The sequence below is a fragment of the Copadichromis virginalis genome, linkage group LG6 (assembly GCF_057382275.1).
Source record: "Copadichromis virginalis isolate Kocher_CV1m ecotype Utaka linkage group LG6, C_Virginalis_male_GT1.1, whole genome shotgun sequence".
Classification (NCBI taxonomy): Eukaryota; Metazoa; Chordata; class Actinopteri; order Cichliformes; family Cichlidae; genus Copadichromis; species Copadichromis virginalis.
This window is the reverse complement of record NC_140623.1, coordinates 2,941,568-2,963,082: the sequence shown is the minus strand read 5'-3', so window position 1 is coordinate 2,963,082 and position 21,515 is coordinate 2,941,568. Positions and strand designations below refer to the sequence as shown.

General features: G+C 46.0%; 1 protein-coding gene across 1 annotated transcript; it reads left to right on the top strand.

The window, feature by feature from the left end:
- The first annotated feature begins 1,319 nt into the window (after positions 1-1,319).
- On the top strand, positions 1,320-14,325 carry pgap4 (post-GPI attachment to proteins GalNAc transferase 4). The gene is made up of 2 exons (XM_085458226.1): positions 1,320-1,402; positions 10,125-14,325. Exon 2 carries the CDS (start codon positions 10,371-10,373, stop codon positions 11,574-11,576), a length of 1,206 nt encoding a protein of 401 aa, XP_085314352.1. The 5' UTR covers positions 1,320-1,402; positions 10,125-10,370; the 3' UTR covers positions 11,577-14,325.
- Positions 14,326-21,515: the final 7,190 nt, after the last annotated feature.

The window sequence follows — 21,515 nt, the reverse complement described above, 5'->3', positions numbered from 1 at the left end:
GAAGTGTGAAGTAAATTGCTAATAACACTACACTAGCAAGTCTTGATGAGATGGCAGCTCTTCTCATGCCCAGGCTAACAAAACTTGTAAGTGGCTACCTGTAGCTCATTAGGTAGGTAAGAACTAATGGGAAACTTGGTGGTTCAGTCCCACGCTGCTCCAGTGTAGATGCCAAATATCCATCGGCAAGATGCTGGACCAAAGTTGTCTCTAACGCATCCATCAGAGTATAAATGTGTGAATGTTAGATAGAAAACACTTAAGCATAGAAAAATGTGCTTGCATGAATGGATGAGTGAGGCATGTGGTTGAGGCATGATTGAGGCAATGCTTAGAGTACTCAGGTGGAGTAAAAAACTGCCATATAAGAACCAGTCCATTTACTAAGTTGACCAAGTGCAGGTGTAACAGTTGTTTGCCAACAGTCGATCTTTATTATTCATTAATATTTTTAATCCCCTGCAGATTGACAGTTAACCATGTCACACACTCAAGGCTTGTGTTTCTGAGCTCATGAATAACTGTTTTTAGGGGTTTTAAAAAAATTATTTTTCTTTAGACTTGTGGTCCTCACAGGGCAACCACTAAAAATACACAGAATATAAAGTTTTTAAATGAGCTCAACCTTAAACACATGCATCAGTACTATTAATCAATTTAACACTGATGGCAAACATTTCTCTGCAGAAAAAATATTCTTACTTTTTACACTTTTTGCATAGCAGCGTGTTTTATTACTGTTTCATTGCGACTTTTCTTAAAGTAAGGGTTTTTAAAAGTTCTTCCACCACGTGTCATTTCAGCAGACTCAGCTAATAGTCTTCTGAAATGTAAACCTTGTGCCAGTTTCCCTGTACGGTGACAATAAAGGAATCTTTGATAATAGATGATAAATAACTTTTGGTGGTATAGAAGAAATTTGTTTACTCTTTAACAGGAAGGAGTGCAGAAAAGTGAAGATGTTCATGTATGTTTTAATCTGATTCAGTTTATGTTGTTAAATCATTGAATAGTGGATGAAATATGTTTGTTTGTATGTTTGTGTGTATGTGTGTCACTTATGGCTGAGCTGTTCCTTTTGCAGTGTTTATTGTGTGCAGTATTATGATTATCACACTCAACTCTGTGTCCCTGATAAGTGTTTAAAATGTTTTTGAGAGTTTTCTGCCGTCGTGAAAAAGGGAGAAGCGGAAGGTAGCTTTCATTAGTGAGAACAGAAAAAAAGACCCCTCCTGTATGCATTTCTTGTGTCAGGTGGCGCCACCTGCTGATCAGGAGCAGTATGCACCTCTGCGACTGTGTTCTCAGTAATACGGTATTTTACTGCGGGTCACTTGCCGTATCTTAGAGGAGGTTGCTGTGATGTTCGGTCATGTTAGCGAGGAACGGAAATCGACCGCAAGTAAGTGTTGTTTATTTATTTGTCTGCCGTGTTTTCTCTCAGAATGTCTGAATTGAGGCCCTCCTCATTCTCGGATGGTTCACGCGGCGTAACGGTGATCTTTGATCCGTATTTCACAGCGCTGGGACGGCGCGAGCAACAGAATTTAATCTGGCACGTTAAGCGCAAACAATCCTGTGTTGGGTGTTTTTACTAACTTTGACTGATCCGTGGTGTTACCCAGAGCTTAGAGAGAGCGCTGTTTAAACACAGACCGTGTTTCTTGCCGTATGGTGTCATCTGTTATTCACTTTTAAAAAATAAAGCGACCACAGCGAAAAAAGCACAGTAACATTTCTTGAGTTTATTTCTACTTTACTGGCGTCCACGGCTTTGTTGGCACACGCGCGGAGTTTGTAAATACTAAAGCGCGATATAGTTTATTATCTAAAAATAGCGACGTGAACGCGCATATTATGTGAGCCACACTTCCTTTACGGAAGATTTCAGTGTTTCCCTGATTGCTGGCTCCTTACTGTTAGCAAACGTTCACTCGGGCTACCGTCTTGTCACGGGGGTTATCGCAACACGTAGATGCGTGGAGTATTTCTAGAATCATAATTTCCTAAAGTCAGATGTAATCGCTCAGCGTGGGGGAAAGAATCACAACTCACAATAATTTCTGTTGAGAGCTCCAGCAGATGTTCTTAATGTACAGGCTGTTATCAGCTACCAGCTGCTCTTTGTGGATGTACACACTTGAATTCAGCCAGATGTCAGCAGACGTTTCATAAGTTGTCTTGGCTGATTTCCATCCTCAACACTGAGAGGACACTGCTTGTACTAACTTTTTACTAGGCAGCCACTGTGCACCAGTCACACACTGCTCTTTACTTTAAATCCATCACAGTACAGCAAGCTAACCTGTTTATCCAGCACTAACCTGCAGAGCAACCTTATTAGAGCAAACAAGAATATTATCGCTAAAAATCAAGATCGCCTGATTTTGTACACTAACACTATCACTGGGTGAAATCCGCCCCAAACCTACTTTACCCTTTATCACTATTGCCGGTGACAATCACCCGAACACAAGACTGTAGAAAAAGCGGGCTTTGGGGTAGGGAAACACCCAAAGACACTTCAAAGACAATGCTGAAGCTACACAGGGACCCATGACACTCAGAGAAACGCAACTTATTAAAAATCATGTAAATGCAAGTTAGTCTGCCTCAGTTTGTTGTGCAGCATGTTTCACAATTTAAAAAAAAAAAAGCAATGTCACATGTCAGGACCCTATCTGACTTAAAAACATGAGGACTTGCATGTTAGTTTCAAATTTCCAGTTTATCCAGCTGAACTGAGCAGTCCTTATCTTTAAATCTAACCTCTCTTCTTCTCCTGCCTTTCTTATCTTTCCCCATCTCTGAGTGAAGTTAGCTATTGTAACGTTCACAAGAACCAGACGGTTGGGGTCTCAGTTTGTCCGTTTATTCGGCACATAAGCCAGCGGGTTGTTAACTCAGGGGGAAGCGCTCTCGAACTACACCTCTCTTCAGCCTGGCACACACACAGAACAACCAGGTCCCCCCCACCCCTTCCTGTACACCACCCTCACTACTTCCTGCAGCCCAACCAAACATGAATCTTAAAGGAACAACAACAGTGTGCAGAGAAAACCAACATGTCACTGTCCAGTAACACTTAACCATCGTTACACTGCCCCCCCAGCAATAAGTTCCTCGTCCCCGAGGGAACGACACAGTCTCTGAGGCGGGGCGGTAGCCTACGTTCCCTCCTTGACCTCCTGAGCCCCTGAGGAGGACGCGGAGCTTCGGGGCTTTGGGGTGAAGAGTCCGAGGGGGGGGAACGCAGCCCCGGTCGGGGGCCCCTCTGAGCAGGGTCATGGACGCTCTGTACACGTCCCTCTGGAAAGGAGGGGAGGGACTGTCCTCTGTAGGGGGCCATCCGGTCTCTGTGCAGCGCTACTATCCTCCCCCTAGGAGGCAACTGCACCCTGTAAACAACCTCCCCCACTCGCTCTAGGACGCTGCAAGGCCCCACCCAGCTGCTATCCAGTTTAGGACACCGTCCCTTCTTCCTCTTTGGGCTGTAGACCCACACCAGCTCCCCAGCACGGAAGTGCCTCCCTTTAGTGGTGATGTCGTAATTCCTCTTTTGGCGCAGGCCTGCCTTCGCCAGCTGCTCTCGGGCGTAGGAATGTGCAGAATCCAGCCGGTCCTGCAGCTTCCTTGCGTAGTCCCGGCCCGGTGGTGCCTCTGGCGCGTCCGGGGGTTTCCCAAAAGCCAACTCTGCAGGAGTTCTCAGCTCTCTCCCTAACATGAGCAGGGCAGGCGTACATTGGGTGGAGTCCTGCACTGCCGACCTGTAGGCCATGAGGGTAAGGGGAAGATGGTAATCCCAGTCCCGTTGGTGTTCTGAGGTAAGGATGGCTAGCTGCTGGGCCAGCGTCCTGTTAAACCTTTCCACCAGCCCATCGCTTTGGGGGTGAAGTGGGGTGGTGCGGGTTTTCTTAGTCCCAAGGCGTTCACACATGGCAGCAAATACCTTGGACTCAAAGTTACGCCCCTGGTCACTGTGGAGGGTCTCTGCTGTTCCAAAGCGGCTGAACATCCCCTCCACTAATACATCAGCGACCGTCTCAGCCTCCTGATCTGGGATGGCGTATGCTTCCGGCCACTTGGTAAAATAGTCCATGGCCACAAGAACATAGCGGTTTCCTCTGTCTGTGCGAGGAAATGGGCCCATGACGTCCACAGCTACTCGCTCCATTGGGGCTCCTGCTGGTTGCTGCTGAAGCTGAGCCCGGGACTGGTCTTGTGGCCCTTTGTGTGAGGAACATGCATCACAGCTGCGGCAAAAGTCCTCCACATCCCTCCGCTGTTGACCCCAGTAATAGCCCTGGCGGAGGCGGCGAAGAGTCTTGGAGACCCCAAAGTGGCCAGAGCCAGTGCTCCCATGGCAGGCTCCCAGCACAGCTGACCTCAGCGACCTTGGCACCACAACCTGCCACCTCTCCTCCCCCGTGGCAGGATCCTTCCAGGCACGCTCCAACACCCCCTCCTTCAGCCTGAGAGCTGCAAACTTGGCCCACAGCCCCCTGGTACAGATGGAAAACCCAGTGACCTCATCCCAAAGGGGTTGCTCCCCCTTCTCCAGCCACTGCAGGACCGGCAGCAGGTCTGCGTCTTGTTCCTGCCGTGCCCTCCACTCCGCTGCATCCACCACCAGAAGAACCCTGCAGGCGAGCTGTGCTGCTCCGTCTATTGTCGTGAGTTCCCGCTCTATTTCCTCTCGCTTCTCACAGTAACGGCAGCCAGCTGCAGCACATGGGCGGCGAGAGAGGGCGTCTGCGTTAGAATGGTGCGTCCCTGCTCTGTGCTCCACGGTGAAATTGAAGGCTTGGAGCTCCTCCAGCCAGCGAGCCACCTGTCCCTCTGGCTCCCTGAAAGACATCAGCCACTGAAGGGCAGCATGATCAGTTCTGACAACAAATGCTGTGCCGCACAGGTAGTATTTAAAGTGTCTCACCCCCGCCACCACAGCCAACAGCTCTCGTCGTGTGACACAGTAGCGCCGCTCGCTCCTGTTCAGGACCCGGCTGAAGTACGCCACCACCTTCTCCCCTTCCGGTCCAACCTGCGACAACACCGCTCCCAGCCCCACATTACTTGCGTCAGTGTCCAGGACAAAAGGCAGGGCGGGGTCAGGGGGGGCAAGGACTGGGGACTCTGTCAGCGATCTGCGGAGGGTGTCGAACGCCTGCTGACAGTCCTGGGTCCAGATGAAGTCACGGTCCTTCTGCAGCAGGTGGAAGAGTGGTGCGGCTATGGAGGAAAAGCCCTTCACAAACCTCCTGTAATAAGACGCCAGTCCTAGGAAGCTTTTGAGCTGTTTCTGGTCTGCTGGTGTGGGCCACTCGGTAATGGTGTGAATTTTTTCCTCCAAAGTGCTGATGCCCTCACGACCCAGCTTGTGGCCCAGAAACTCCACCTCCCTCCTCATGAAGTGGCACTTGTCGGGATCCAGCTTCAGGCCTGCAGCCGCCACCCTCTCCAACACTTGTCTCAGGGCATCCAGGGCAGCATCAAAGGAGCTCCCGTGCACTAGAAGATCATCCAGGTAAACCAGACACCGTTGCCGTGGGACGCCAGCCAGCACACTGTCCATGAGCCTCTCGAAGGTCGCAGGAGCGTTGCAAAGGCCAAAACTCAGGACTTTGAACTGCCATAGTCCCCTGTTAGTGCAGAAGGCTGTCTTCGGTCTGGATTCCGGGGACAGTGGCACCTGCCAGTAGCCACTCCGCAGGTCCAGGGTGGAAAACCAGGAGGACCCGGCTACTAAGTCGAGGGACTCATCAATCCTGGGAAGGGGGTAAGAGTCTTTCTTTGTCACTTTGTTGAGTGGTCTGTAGTCCACACAGAAACGCATCCTAGGACTTTTTTTCTTAGGCACCATCACCACCGCGGAGGCCCACGGGCTATCAGATGGTTCTATGATGCCCGCCTTCATCATTTCACACAGCTCCCTGTCTGCAGCCTCCTGATGAGCCAGGGGCAGGCGGCGGGGGCGCACTTTAATAGGCTGGGCATCCCCGGTCTCAATGACGTGCTCTACCAAGTGTGTCAAGCCAACATCACTTTCTTTCAGGGCAAAAATGTCACTAAACCCTTTTAGTACCTGCCATAGACTCTCTTGCTGCTGTGGAGTCAGCCCCTCACAGTTCTTTGACCAGATACTCCTCACTGCTGAGAGCCTCTCCTCCTCCTCCTCCTCCTCCGCTCGCTGTTCTGCTGGCGGGTCTGCAGGGGTCTCTGCGGTGGAGGTGGACGCCGCGGCAGATGCTGTGCAGACCGGGGGAGGAATAAGCGGCACCTTCTTCCCATCAGGGAGTACGAGGAGGCCTTTGCCTAAGTCCAGTACACCACCAATGGCTCGTAAAAAATCCAGCCCAAGGATGCAGGCGTCCTGCACGTCAGCCACCCAGGCAGCATAAGACACACCGAGGTCCCCCACCTTGAACTGGAACACTCCCTTCCCTCTCATTGGGGCCAGATCACCGGTCACAGTCTTAAGTTGCACGTTAGTCGGTTGTACAGCAGCTCCGGTTGGGACAATATCGGGTCGGACCAGCGTTGCATTGGATCCCGTGTCCAGCAGGGCCGTACAGGACACCCCCGCAATCGTCACTGGAACATGGCAAAAGCCGCCAACCTGGGTCCAGCCCACAGTGATGGCCGCACCGGGTGGAGGTGGCGGTGGTGTGGGGATGTCGTTCTCCCAGGCCCGTGTACTCCCGCCTACACGGGCCCGTGGGCGTTTCCCTGAACCGCTGCAAGCTTGGGGCACTGCCTGATGAGGTGTCCGACTTGTCCACATCCCCAGCAGCTCTGAGGTCGGCGGTGTGGGCCAGCCCGAGGGGAAGGCGACTGCAGCGAAGCTGTCTGCACCAAACTGCACAGGCCCGCTGGCGTCTCCATCTGTTCCACAGGTGCTGACACAGCCCTCACCACGTGTGCGTCGTCAGCGCCCCCAGAGGATCCTGCAAGCATCTCCCTCTCCAACGCTAGCTCCAGGGCTGCACTGAGTGTGGCCGGCCGAGCAAGCTGAGTTTGCATGCGGAGCTCTTTAGGGCTCAGGGCCTGCAGGAACTGGTCCCGAGCTAACTCCGCCTGCACTGATGGTGGCATGCTGTCATACGCCCTCCGGCAAAGGCACTCGACTTCATGGGCCAAAATGCGGAGGGGCTCACCTGGCAATCTGCATCTGTTGTGGAACTCCGACCTCAGCAGCACTGGTTGGTTATACTGCCCGAAGCGCCTCTGAAGTGCTCCGACCAGAGCATTATAATCTCCCCTCTGCTCCTCGGTCAGCAGCAGCAGGCATGCAGCTGCATCCTCACACAGGCACAAAGCCAATTGGAGAGCTTTATGTTCCTCAGACCAGCCAGCTGCAACAGCTAACAGCTCGAACTGTGCGATAAACACTTCCCATGGCGTCTTGCCGCTGAACTTAGGCGTTTTTATATTCGCTGCAGCTTGCTGGGCGCCGCCATGTTTGTTTACATCACGTGACGGCGCGCCAAGCGAGGTCGACTCCTTCCCGCCGGAATCGCGGCCGCTGTGCGAACAGTTCCCGAGCCTAGTCAAACCTGGAGAAAATCCAGCCTCGGCAGACAGCCGCAGCGCCGTTTCCCTCACTCCATGGGCGGGCGAGCGCGGACGAACCTCCCTCTCCTCCCTCTCCTCCGTCTCCTTCTTAATCCTGCCCGGCAACATCCTCGTCTCGTAACGGCAAGCGTCGCCGGCAACAGGGTCTCGGGCGTTCTGGGGTTCTTTTTTCTTTCTTCACTTCTGACACCAATGTAACGTTCACAAGAACCAGACGGTTGGGGTCTCAGTTTGTCCGTTTATTCGGCACATAAGCCAGCGGGTTGTTAACTCAGGGGGAAGCGCTCTCGAACTACACCTCTCTTCAGCCTGGCACACACACAGAACAACCAGGTCCCCCCCACCCCTTCCTGTACACCACCCTCACTACTTCCTGCAGCCCAACCAAACATGAATCTTAAAGGAACAACAACAGTGTGCAGAGAAAACCAACATGTCACTGTCCAGTAACACTTAACCATCGTTACACTATTTTCTTTCTCTGTGAAATACAACAGTTGGACCTTTAGCTAGCAACACACTGTGCTACAAGCAGTTTGAGCGTTTGCTAATGTTTGCTGAGCTTATAGTTGCATTTGAAATAACCTGCCACAACATGTTACACCTTTATTGTTGCTCCTCTTCTGTATGGCTAGCTAGATGCTGAAGTAGCACAACAGCAACTTGTGGGTACCGGCAGTCTTTCCGGAGTTGTGCTGAAAAAAACAAAACAACAGAAATTTGTTTAAAAATATAGGGAGTAAAAGTAAAAAGTTGTCAGAAAAATAAATACTTAAGTAATGTACAGATACCTGAAAATTCTATATAAGTATTTTTACTTTGTTACTTCCCACCTGTGATTTTGGTACTCACATTTTTAACATGTTTAAATTAACTAATGGTTTTGTATCCACCACCACAGTGAAGGAGGAGTTCAGTATAATCAATACCTCTCTCACTTTACTTAGGTGTGTGTGAGCAATGTCAACATTCTGGCATTTAGGGTTATTTTTAAGGGTCATTCCATATAACATAAGCTAAATCTAAGAAGACTGTTATTTATTTATTTGTATAAGAACTTTATACCAGGTATGTGTGAAGTAACAGAAACAAGCATTGATTTCATGGATGTTTTCTTTGTTTTCTGACAGCTCAGAAATCTTCAAAAGCGCTTTTGGGGTAGATTTAATGGGTCATATCACCAAGTGGTCAGAACAGTCTAAAAGATGTCCTTTCCATCTATATTTTATACCAGGCTCAACGTCTAGGTGTGATTCCTTAAGGATAAAATCTTTTTCAAATTCATGTTTGCTAATGCTTGATTAAGAAAGTGCAAGGAGGGAGTAAAAATGGGCCAGCGTTACAAACTGACAAAACAAGAATTTGAAGGTTTAATAATAATGGATTGGATTTATATATGGCGCTTTTCAAGGCACCCAAAGCACTATTCATTCACTCTCGCATTCACACGCTGGTGGAGGCAAGCTATGGTTGTAGCCACAGCTGCCCTGGGTCAGATTGACAGAGGCGAGGCTGCCATATCGCGCCATCGGCCCCTCTGGCCAACACCAGTAGGGTAAAGTGTCTTGCCCAAGGACACAACGACCAGGACAGAGAGCCCGGGGATCGAACCGGCAACCTTCCGGTTACAGATACGCTTCCCAACCCCCTGAGCCACAGTCGCCCAAACAATTTCACAAACAATCACTTCAGTCACTTCTTTACCATAAACCTGGGCTCATTTTTGATCCGAGGAAAACAAGCTATATTTCAACCAGCCCCATGTACTGTCTATAGTTATACATCATACAGTAATGATATGATGGTAAAATGTTGCATGCCTTGTGGGTGATCGTGGCTCAAGAGTTGGGAGTTTGCCTTGTAATCAGAAGGTTGCCGGTTCGAGCCCCGGCTCCGACAGTCTTGGTCGTTGTGTCCTTGGGCAAGACACTTCACCCGTTGCCTACTGGTGGCGGTCAGAGGGCCCGGTGGCGCCAGTGTCCGGCAGCCTCGCCTCTGTCAGTGCGCCCCAGGGTGGCTGTGGCTACATTGTAGCTTGCCATCACCAGTGTGTGAATGAGTGGATGGCTTTGGGGTCCTTAGGGACTAGTAAAGCGGTATACAAATACAGGCCATTTACCATTTGCCTTCACTCTATAAGCGAACATAAAAAAACAAATTGCTGATTCCAAGCGGTTCACATGGCATGCACTCACTGATTTATCATGGAATAATCTGATAACGTAATGCCTTTTAAAAAGAAGAAAACATTTATCCTTGAAAATTCATGTTCATTATTTGTATTATATCATTAAATATGCAAAGAATATATTTAACAAAAATCTGGTACAAACTAGAAAAAGAGAATGTTTGCCTTCAAAATAAAACGTTGTGCTTACCACTGCAATACATTTGAAAAGGTTTCAAATTTTTTACTTTGAATGTTATTGTGCTCCATTTCCAGTTTGTGTCAAACTTTCCACATGAACTACCACTAGCAAGTAGTTTTCTAATGTAGGATCTAAAGGATAGCTGAAAACTATAACTGAGAAATACCTTGTCTCTCTCTACAGCCTTCAGTGGAGAAACAGACCACAAGGACTGAGCTGAAACTCTTACCACTCTGTGGACAAGAAGAAGAACCAATAGCTGACTCATTTTCCACAAGGCTATCAGATCACAGCCATTTATTCAGCCACAGTCATTACGTTTCACTGCTGTGGTAAGTGCTAGTGGACTGCTATATCATATTGGGACACTGTAAATGTTGACCTAAATCCTCCAGAGCAGATTCTTTTTGACTTTTTTTTTGTCATCACATGACAAATTCCCCAATGCCTCGATGGAAAGTGTTCTTGAGCCAGTACCTGCGATGGTCCAGCACAGTCACTCAAGCCTTCGCCCTGTCCATCATCACATTTTGTGTCATATTTCCTCTGTGCTGCCATCGTCTGCTGTACTCTTACTACTTCATTAAGTCCATGTACCTCGATTCTATGAGTGAAGTGGTGCTGCGGGAAAGCCTAGATCGAGGTCAGGAGGCTCTGCACTTCTGGCAGAGCTCTTCAACTGCAGCAACGTCCAGATTCAACAACTTCACTCAACATCCTGAACTGCTGGTCACTGTGGTAACAGCCAGGCGGAAGGAGGCACGGGACTACCACTACCTGCTCCAGGTAATGCTGCAGCTGAGTAACATTGTGGGAAGCTGTGGGGAGCAGAAGTGCGCGGAGGTGCTGGTCTGTGATGTGGAGAGTGGCCCGCAGGAAAACCAAGATGCCAAGGTGCTGGAGAGCCACTTCAGGGTGGTCCGGCGTTCACCTCAGGAGCAGCAGAGCATACAGGAGCGAATTAATACCTTTGAAAAGGAGAAGAGGGATTATGTCTTTTGTCTCCGCAGAGGCTGGGATCTGGTGAAGCCTAAAAATATTGTCGTTCTAGAAGATGATGCTTTGCCAAGAAATGACTTTTTCATTGTTATAAAGGATTTGTTGTCACGTAGGTTTGCTCTTCACACTCTTTACATCAAGCTATATCATCCTGAAAGGCTACAACGCTACTGGAACCCTGAGCCATACCGCATTCTGGAGTGGGTGGGGCTGGGATTGGTTGGCGCAACGGCTCTCCTCCTCAGCTTTCCTTACTGGAACCCTTGTTCTTTCTCGTTCACCCTGTCCGCTACCCATCTCCTCTTTTTCACTCTATACTTTATGACCGCTGCAGAGTTGTTGGGGCGGCATTACCTTCTAGAAGTCCGGAGAATTTCCCCACAGCTGTATGCCGTCTCGCCAGCTACCGAGTGCTGCACCCCAGCCATGTTGTTCCCTGGCAATGCCTCATTAAGGGTGGCTGAGTATCTAGACAGTTCATTCTGCTACAAAGGGCATGCTAAAGACATTGTTCTGTATCAAATGGCCAGGACAGTCCCTGGGCAGAGGTCCCATAGTGTAGAACCCAACCTCATCAGTCACATTGGGGCTTATTCCTCAGTCAGAGCTAACCCATCCAGGCCCAAGCTCCTCTAACAGAAGAAGAAGAAGAACTTCTGACTGCAAGGTTCACTTTAATCTGGTTTCTCCTTCCTGGGTTTTGCTTTTTTACCATCTTCTAGACTCTTTAGAAATCTTAACAAATTACTCAGTGAATGTTGGTTTGGTGATTTGCATTGAAAACTATCAAGGGATTCGATCGATATATTAGTAGATGTCTACGTTCCAGCTTGTAGACGCACATGTGTTTTTAGTTCTCCATCTCTCTGATATACATTTATTTTAATCCACCCTGCACAAATTGTGTAAAAGGTGGTGATGGTTTTTCTTCAGAAGAGGTTGAAAACCACACAAATTAATGCAGGAAAATAGCATGTCCTAAATTATTTTATATAGAAATGTTAGATGGCAGAAAATGTTACTTTGACCCATACCTTGAAAGCCTCTGCCACTTCTTTATTGCCAAATCATCTAACCCACTCTCACTGAGCTGTGTGGGACCCTTCTGAAAAAAAAAATGTAAACGGTTCTCTTCTTTGTTTACCTTTTTAAAAAAAGAAGCCAGATGCTGCCAGAATGCCTGTTTTTCCTTTGTCTGTCCTTTGACTGTTAAAGGATTTATTCGTTTTTTATATACAATAATCACAGTAAAATAAAATGTAACTCCTTAGAGTAAGGAGAGACCAATTCACCAGACTATGCCTAAAGTTTCTAAAGTTAAGTTACAGTGGAACTGGTGTGTGAGAGCGATAGCTGATTTAGTCGCCTGTCGTGTTTACATATTTACATTAACCTTTTGCAAATATGAAAGTGGGTAGAGCCATTGGCTGTTGTACTCTTAGATTGAAATAGGTTTTAATATTGTATAAAAGCTAAACATATCCGTATTTTGCCACCTGGGATTTTCCTCCAAAATGGTACGAGCATTCAGAAGTCAGCTCTAATTGCTGTTTGCTGCAGATTTTCTTTTCAGTTGTCTCACACTCGCTTTCTTTCTCTAGTTATGCCTGTGTGTGTATTTGCATGTGGTGATGAAACATGAGCCCTGGCTCATGAAAGACTAATGTCTGAGGACGACATTCCTGGTTTGCGTGTGGATTTCTTTGTTTTAATTTAACAGGTTTAGTGATGTAACAGAATGTACACTAGTGGCGGTTCACTCACAATGAACAGTCTAAAATTTTGGTTTCAGCTCAGGCCTGCTCTTTGATTTGATTTGATATACCTTTATTAGTCCCACAAGGGGAAATTTCATAAGGCCTCCGACCTATTGCACGCAATGGTGGCGCCATCTTACCCTCCGACCATACATACATTACAAAAAACATCACATGGGGAAGACGGGTCAGAGAGGTATAACAATGGAAAATGCACCACATGAGGAAAGATAAGGAGAAAAAAATAACTCCCCCCCCCCCCCCCCCAGACTGACCTCCAACAGGGAGATCAGTTTGAGAACAGAAAAAAACCCCACCTCTGCACATGAAAAAACTCTTAATACACCAAAGAAACACATGACAAGCAACAGGGGAGGGTAAAGGGTGAGAGACAGCCGAATTAGACGTTTGCTGGTCTCCTTGATCCCCGTCAGCATCGGATTTCTTAGTTACTGCTATTAACCTTTTGCATGTGGCTCCTATAAAGCTTACACTGATAAGAGCACATTTATCACTGAAGTGCACAGTACTTGTTGACACACTGCCCATGAGTTCATTCAGTAGACAGAAACGCTTTCTGTTTTGTAATCCAATGCTGAGCTGGTTGAGCAAACACTCCTTCCTGCTGATTCTGAAACAAAAACCGCCTGCTCTTCCTAAAAACACCGAAATTCTGTTTTACTGACTGGCTGCAAGCTCGTTAGAGAGTATCAAAGTGAATCTCGGCCAGAAACGGGAAAATGAGAAATTTGCCAAATGTACACATCACATCACATACATCACAAATTTGCCTTATTTTAATCTTCGTTTTTTGTTAGATTTTTTTTTTCTAAATTTGAGTGAATGTTAGCAATTCATTAAGGACTGAAATATTAGAAAGCACAAAATGTCTTAATTATATTATTTTGTGTTGACAGGAGATAATTTATTTGGTAAAGGGCTAAGTGACAAACCGGATTTATCTACAAGCGTTATATTTTATTTGTGGCTGGTTTGAGTAAATGCCATTATCTATGATTACTGGTCTGATTTTTTTCTTTACCTATAAAGAACACTTATTAATTAATTAATACAGACCACACACATTTAGAACATAAATTAAAATATGACAGAATATCAGTTTTAAATAAAAGAAAATCATTAAAATCAAATCATTGATTTGGAAAAATTATTAATATTTTGTTTAAAAGAAGATAGATGTTCACTTTAGCTGTGGCTGTACAAGAGAAGTTATCAGAGCTGACTGCTTCGGTTTTTATTTGGGTTATTTGGCTTTCTCATATATACACTGGATGTATTTCATTTCTAAATCATCAATATTGATGTGACTGTTCACTGTCATAAATATTTAATTTGAGTTAAAATTGTGTGAGATTTAAAGGATTTTCTCTTTAATGCTTCTCTTCTGTATGGATGTTGGTCAGAATTATTGAATGACCTGAACTGAGTGATACATTTAACTACTTCTGCTGTTTGTTTTTTGTTTTCAAGCACTGATATTTTTACTCTAGTAAGCTGAAAAATTGTATTTCAATTTTCACTTCTGATTTGGATTTTCACATGTCTTGTTTTCACTGTGATTCTTTTACTGATTTTACAATTAATACAATAAATCTTTTGAGTTTTGAGTTACTTGTCTCTCTGGGTGTTTGTATTCAAGCACCATCTTTGTTACTGTTCAGGATAAACCCAATAAGGTGCTGGATGGGGTTTTAAAGATGGGGAGTTCTGGACTTCATTGCACACGGTGAGACAAACATTGAAGCTGAACCATCCAAGCTGTTGCCATGAGCCAGGTGCTTAGCTGAGCTTTGGTGTCCCCGAGATTAGCAGTGTCCTTCAGAGAGCTCTCATAATTCTTCCCAAAACATCGGATCCCTTGTTCTTGGGTTAGAATCTCTGACCTTTGGATGCTGAAGGTGTTTTTTGTCAGATTCATCAATTGGATTGATGAAGTCATCATGATTACATCGTCCATGAACTCTCGGCAGGCAGGATGTCTTGTGCTGTCATCTGATGTCACCTCTGCACTGCGTCCCTCCACCTCTAGCAGTGGTGATGAACAAAAACAGTGTCCATGCCATTTAGTGGGGTTCTTTCCTTATCACTCGCCTTCAGCCACCTTTTCTTGAGCGTTCATAGTTTTTCCTGTACTTCCCTTTATCCTGTGATCTGTTGCTGGTGTCTGATTAAAGCGTTTAAACTCCAGGTCATCCAAACTTTCAATTTCATCCCCTCTCTCTGTGCTCTGAACAAAATGAGCTGAGAGGTCTGGAGCACTGTGGTGTGCCTCCTGGCTCTGGTCCTCTGCTGAGCATAGCTAATATACTGCTCAGGCATAACAATCATTGCTTTGTCTTACTGCCTTACTTTATTCACACCCTCTCTTAACACGCACAAGTAACAAGCACAAAGAAATTGAAGACAAATAGGAAAAAAGAAGAAAATATAATAATGGATAGAGTACAAATAGAAATACAAATATACAAATCAACAATCTCCTTGTGTTTTGTGTGTGTGTGAGTGAGAGAGATGATGTGTATGTATGAGATCTGGGCCATCCGCATCCCCCAAGAGTACCAAAGACCTGAAGCCACACATCTTGACAAATTGTCTCCACCTCAGCAGGAGAAGGAGGGAGACCCAAGATGAAATGCCCAAAGGTCGATAATCACAGAGAATCAGAGGCAATGAAGAAGAGCTAGATCTCAGACTCTGCAGGCATCAGTTATCATGACAGCACAGTTGGAAAAATACTGAACAAGCCCCATGCAACAAGTACGTCATGCAAGGAAGGGTTGCAAAGAGAAAGCCTCTTTTTTTCTAATGCAGCAAGAGTACTGTGTTACGACCCCCTCTGCTAGGTGTCAGGGGAGGAGTAACGTACACAAGCCCCCCCACACAAAACTGAGTAAAGTAAAAGGTTTTAATGTCAAACTTTAAACAGAAAACCGACAGGGCTGTTCAACAGACCACTGGGCATATAGTTATTACATAAAGAACAAACGAAACAGTCAGGCGTAAAAGCTAAGGGTCAACTAAAGCAGGCTGGCGGCACACAAAATAAAAGCTAAGGGTAACTAAGGCAAGCCAGGATCACAAAACTCTAATGAAACTAAGTTGAGCTGTATATCAGGTTTAAACAAAGAGCAACACAGCAAACAGGTTTAACATGCAAAGCAGACGAGGAGGCCACTGCATGTTCACTTCAGAGCAGCAGTTTCCCCCCTAGTGTGAAGGATCTTCAGCCTTTTATACTCCCAGGTGCAGACAATCAGCCAGTCAATTGGTCATGGAGTGGTCATGGGATCTCCAGGCAGCCAATCGTCCGCGAGGTCTGGCACACTTAGATTTGCATAAGCACAAAAGGGTAGTCTCACTCTCTCCAAGGCCCAGGGCCGTAACACCCCTCCCCTTAAAATACAAGACTATGTTTTGTATACACAGATTTCAATATTTGTGACAGACAACAAAACAAGTCATACTCACAGCCGGGAGAGGCCATCAGCTAGTACAGTTTCTGATCCTTTTATATGCCGAATCTCCAAATTGTACTCTTGTGGCAGCAAGGCCCATCGCATGAGCCTTTGATTGTGGTTAAACATTCGGGCAAGAAATACAAGTGGATTATGATCAGTGTACGCTACAATGTGCCAGACCCCAAGTACACATGGAAGTGCTGAAGAGCTAGCAACAGGGCCAATGTCTCCTTTTCAGTGGTGGAGTAACTTAACAGATGCTGATTAAATTTGCAGTGGAAATAACAAATGGGGTGGTCCAATCCCTGCAAGTCTTTTTGCAACAGTACTGCTCCAGCCCCAACAGCACTGGCGTCAATTTCTAACTTGCATGGTTGCATCAAGTCGGGTGCAGTTAACACAGAAGTGTGGCATAGCAGGGATTTTGTACTTTTAAGGTAACCAAGTAAAAATAAGTAAGTGAGTAAAATAAGTAAGACAAGTACTTTATCACTTACTCTGAGGTGTCTTTTTAGAGAAGCCTTATCATAAGTGTGTTTCGTTTTTCTTTGTGAAACGGCAATGAGCTGCTTAGCCAGAGCATTGGCCTGACCCCAGTCCACACTTCCTGCACCAGGTGGGTACTATTGACACATTAGCACATTTTGTTCTATGGAATAGGCTTGTTGCTCATGGTTGGCTTGCTCAGCACTTACCACACGCTTAAAACATGGCTTTAATGATTCGCCAGCTATCTGAGCTGTCGACAGGTTTTCTCTGGTCAAAGGCAGTGGAATATCTTTTACAGATGGACCAGGCTCCTCAGGATTCACCAAGTCTGGGGAAGACAAAACATTGTTGTCGTCAGGTAACGCGGCACCCTCCTAAGAAAATGAGGTCATCAACACAGAATCAGCGCGGGTAACGTCACCATCTTTACAGGCTTGGGCACGAGTAACCACACAGGCTGGGTACAGCTTTAGGATCACAGAAACATCTGGGGCATCACAACTGAGGGGCTTATCCAGCACCTCCAGACTAGGACGCACTAATCCGCCCGCATTATAATTTCCTAGCAACATGGCCACCCCCTCTATGGGTAAGGTTGGGCATACTGCGACGGGGAAAAATCCCGTAACGAGTTCTGACTTGATATAGACCTGGTGAACGGGTCTGGGAGCATAACCCATCTCTATTCCACGCAGCACAACATTAAATCCGCACGCACTGTCTGCTGAGAAAGGTAAAGCACTAGAAAGGATTAAGGTCTGAGACCCTCCGGTGTCAGTATGCGCACCGATTTTAGATCAGTGAATTTATCAGTTAGCGATACAAAACCATCAAAGATAAATGGATCAACAAGGGTCTGGCACCTTACCACCACAATCAAGCACCTCAGGATGGAACGCTGCTTTCACAAAGGCAACACCTTTGGGTTGCTGAGAATTCACTGTTTTGCGTTTCAGGGCCAAACAGTCCGCAATGACATGTCCCAGTTTATGACAGTGGAAACACTCTCGACTCTCTTTAGAGCCCAAGGGTTTAACAGTGCGAGCCTGCTGCACAGCACTAAACTGTGACTTCTCTTTAACCAGAAAAGAGGACTTATGGGTGAGCATATACTCGTCTGCGAGAACTCCTGCAGTCGCTAAAGTGGTTACTTTCTGTTCATTCAGGTATAACACTATACTCTCTGGAAGACACTTTTTAAAGTCTTCCAGCAACATCAGTTCACACAATGAATCATAATCACTGGCTTTTGACACTGGCAGGGATAGCTCAGTAGGTAGAGTGGTGGCCCCATGATCGGAAGGTCGGGGGTTCGACTCCACTGAACGGCTACCCTGAGGTACCTGTGAGCAAGGTACCGTCCCTACACACTGCTCCCGGGCGCTGCACAGGTGGCTGCCCACTGCTTCACTGGGTGAATGGGTTAAATGCAGAGGAACTATTTCCCTATGGGGACTAGCACATTACATTACATTACATTACATTACAGAGCACCACTTGTCAAAGAGGATACCTTTTTCCTTGGCAAACTCCACATACGTTTTTGGAGGGACGTTTCCTCTGTAGCCGAAATTTCTGCCTGTATGCTTCTGGAACCAATTCATATGCTTGCAACACAGCTGATTTAACACAAGAATACTCCAAACTGTCTTTTAAGGGAAGCGCAGCTACCACCTCTTGGGCTTTTCCAGTTAGTTTACACTGTAATAAAAGGGGCCAGATCTCACTAGGCCACTGCAAAGCACCAGCAATGTGCTCAAATGCTGCAAAATAAGAATCCACCTCAGCCTCTTTAAAAGCAGGCACTAAAGTAATGCACTTACTAATATCAAAAGGAGAAGCGGACGAGGAGGTGGAACCGGAATTGTCAGCAGAGACAGATGAGGCTTGAGACTGAGCCTCCAGCTCAAGCTTTCACAGCCTAACGGCTTTATCTGCCTCTATCTCCAGCAGAGATGAGTAATCTGATTACTTTTTTCAGGTAATGAGTAAAGTAAGGGATTACTATTGCAAAAACGGTAATTAGATTACCGTTACTTTCCCGTAGGAACGCTGCGTTACTGCGTTACTAAAACCGTGATTTTTTGCGAGAATGTCTCATGACAGTGACGTAAGCGAGTGCGCCGTTAGTGACAACAGCTGTGTGCAGATCAACAGTGCATCATATATCGAGTGCGGGAGAGAGTATGAGTGTGCAGCGTTTAAAGCGTGGAAGTACTGACCTTACTTTGAGTTTGATTCCATAAAAAGTGACAAAAACATTAGTGTCCGCTGTGCGTGGGAAGAAAACTTCTTTTTACAGCGAAAAACCCCTAAACTTCCAAGCAAGCAGCGGGAGTGCGCTACCACGTAATGGGAAACTCACAGAGAAACTCGCGGATTCTTCCACTGACCGCTGCACACCTGCACCAGAGCACACCTCCGCCCACCCCACTCCTGCTTTACAGGTGAAAATAGAGCAACAGGACCGCTGAGTCTTTGACTTTATTTATTTTCTGCTGTGTTTTACTTGAATCTATTTGAAAGAGTGAGTGTAAACACACACAAAAAAATATTTTATGTGCTGGAATGTGCAGAAAATAAGTTTAAATGTTAAACTAATTTCTTCGAGTCAGAGAATGTTGCATATAATTAAATTTTTGCTTGATGCATAAAGTTAAAACCTATAAAACAAGTTTTAAAAAGAGACTTTTCCATTTGATTACATTTTGTATGATGGATTATGCAGAAAAAGTAGAACTGGGCTGAAAGATCTATCGCTTTATCACCTATTCAGGTTGTAAATCGTGTTTCTAAAAAGTAACTAAGTAACTAAGTAATTAATTACTTTTGAAAGTAAGTAATCAGTAAAGTAACGGGATTACTTTTTTGGGGGAGTAATCGGTAATAATAATAATCAAAGTGTTTTTATTGAGTTTTCAGAAAGCATACCATTCATACAGAAAAGCTCGAACTCAAGTCCTACCACACAGTGTAAGACAAAACTATACCCAGACAGAGGAAGGAAAAAAAAAAAAAAAGGGGGGGGAGTTGCCAGTTATGGAGTGGATGGAAACTCATCTTCAAAATAGGAAATGAAAGGCTGCCAGACCCTAAAGAATTTCTTGGTGTTGCCCTGTATAGTAAATCTGAGATGTTCTAATTTGAGGTGTGCCATCACCTCCTCCACCCAGCGTTTATGGGATGGCGGTGTTGCCTTTCTCCAGTTAAATAGAATCAATCTCCTAGCCAGCAATGAGGCGAATGCTATTGCCTTCCTCTGAGAGGCTGTTAGTTGAGTTTCCCTCGGTGCCACACCAAAGATGGCTGTCAGAGGCATTGGTTCCATATCTTTATTATAAATGAATGAGAATGTTCTAAAGATGTTAGCCCAAAAGTCTTTCAGCCTGGAACAAGACCAGAACATGTGGCATAAGTTGGCTGGCACCTGTTTACATCTGGGGCAGGTCGGATCGGCCCCCTGGTACATTCTTGCCAGTTTCTCCCGTGACAAGTGGAGTCTGTGTAACACCTTGAACTGTATCAATCCGTGTCTCACACATATAGAAGCAGAGTGTACTAGATCTACAGCCCCCCCCCCCCCCCCAGTCAACCTCTGAAATGTCCAGCTCCAATTCTTCCTCCCATTTCCATCTTACATTGTCCAGGGAGGGGGAAGCCACATTCTGAATATGTGTATATAGCGTGGAGATTGTCCCCTTAGCAGGCGGATCTGTGTCCATCAACTCGTCTATCCATCCGCTTTGTGGAAGCTCGAGGGAGGGGCTGAATGACTTTTTCACAAAGTCCCGAACCTGGAAATATCTAAAGTAATTAGTCTTGGAGGAGATTCCATAGTCCTTTTCCAGTTGAGCAGCAGACATAAAAGTACCATTTTTAAAAAGATGTTTGACACATTCCACCCCAGCTCTATGCCATTCCCTAAAGGCTGTTCCCCCAAGGGCTGGGGGAAACAAGTGATTTCCATAGATGGGAGCAGACAGGAGGGCGGTTCTGTTTTTAAAATGTGATCTGAATTGAGTCCAAATTTTCAGAGAATTAGATACCACCGGGTTGTTTGTGTAAAGATGTTTGCTCAAGGGTAGAGGAGCGCAGACCAGGGAGCGCAGGGACACTGGACTAGAGACATACCTTTCCATATGAACCCATATTGGGGTTTCATCCTCATCTAACTCTTTGACCCAAAATAACAACTTATGTATATTAGCAGCAAAATAATAGTGCATATAGTTCGGCAGAGCCAGACCTCCCTCTTCTTTCTGTCTCTCAAGAAACTCCCTTCTTATCCTGGGGACAGTTTTTTTTCCAAATAAAGGCAGACGTACATTTGTTCAATTCCTTAAAAAATGATTTAGGAATGAAAATCGGTATCGTCTGAAATAAATAGAGGAGCCGCGGCAGTATATTCATTTTAACAGAATTTACCTTCCCTGCTAATGATAAGGGGAGCGATGCCCACCTTTCCATATCTAATTTCGCTTTGTCCAGTGCAACTTTAAAGTTATAGTCCAGTAAATCTTTATACTTACTAGTTACATTAACACCTAAATATGTGAATCTATCCTTATGTATTGCAAAGGGATAGGCCCGGAAAGAAAGTTTCCTCGCCTGTTTATTAATGGGGAAAAGAACACTTTTGTCTAAATTAATTTTATAGCCCGACGCCCTCCCAAAATCTTTGATAATACCGAGGGCCACCAGGATACTAGTGGCAGGGTTTGACAGGAAAAGGAGGAGATCGTCAGCATATAAGGACAGCCTATGGTTTTGTGTCCCCCTTTGTATCCCTACCAATTCAGCAGCCTGTCTCAGCATCATTGCAAGGGGTTCAATTGCCACATCAAAGAGCA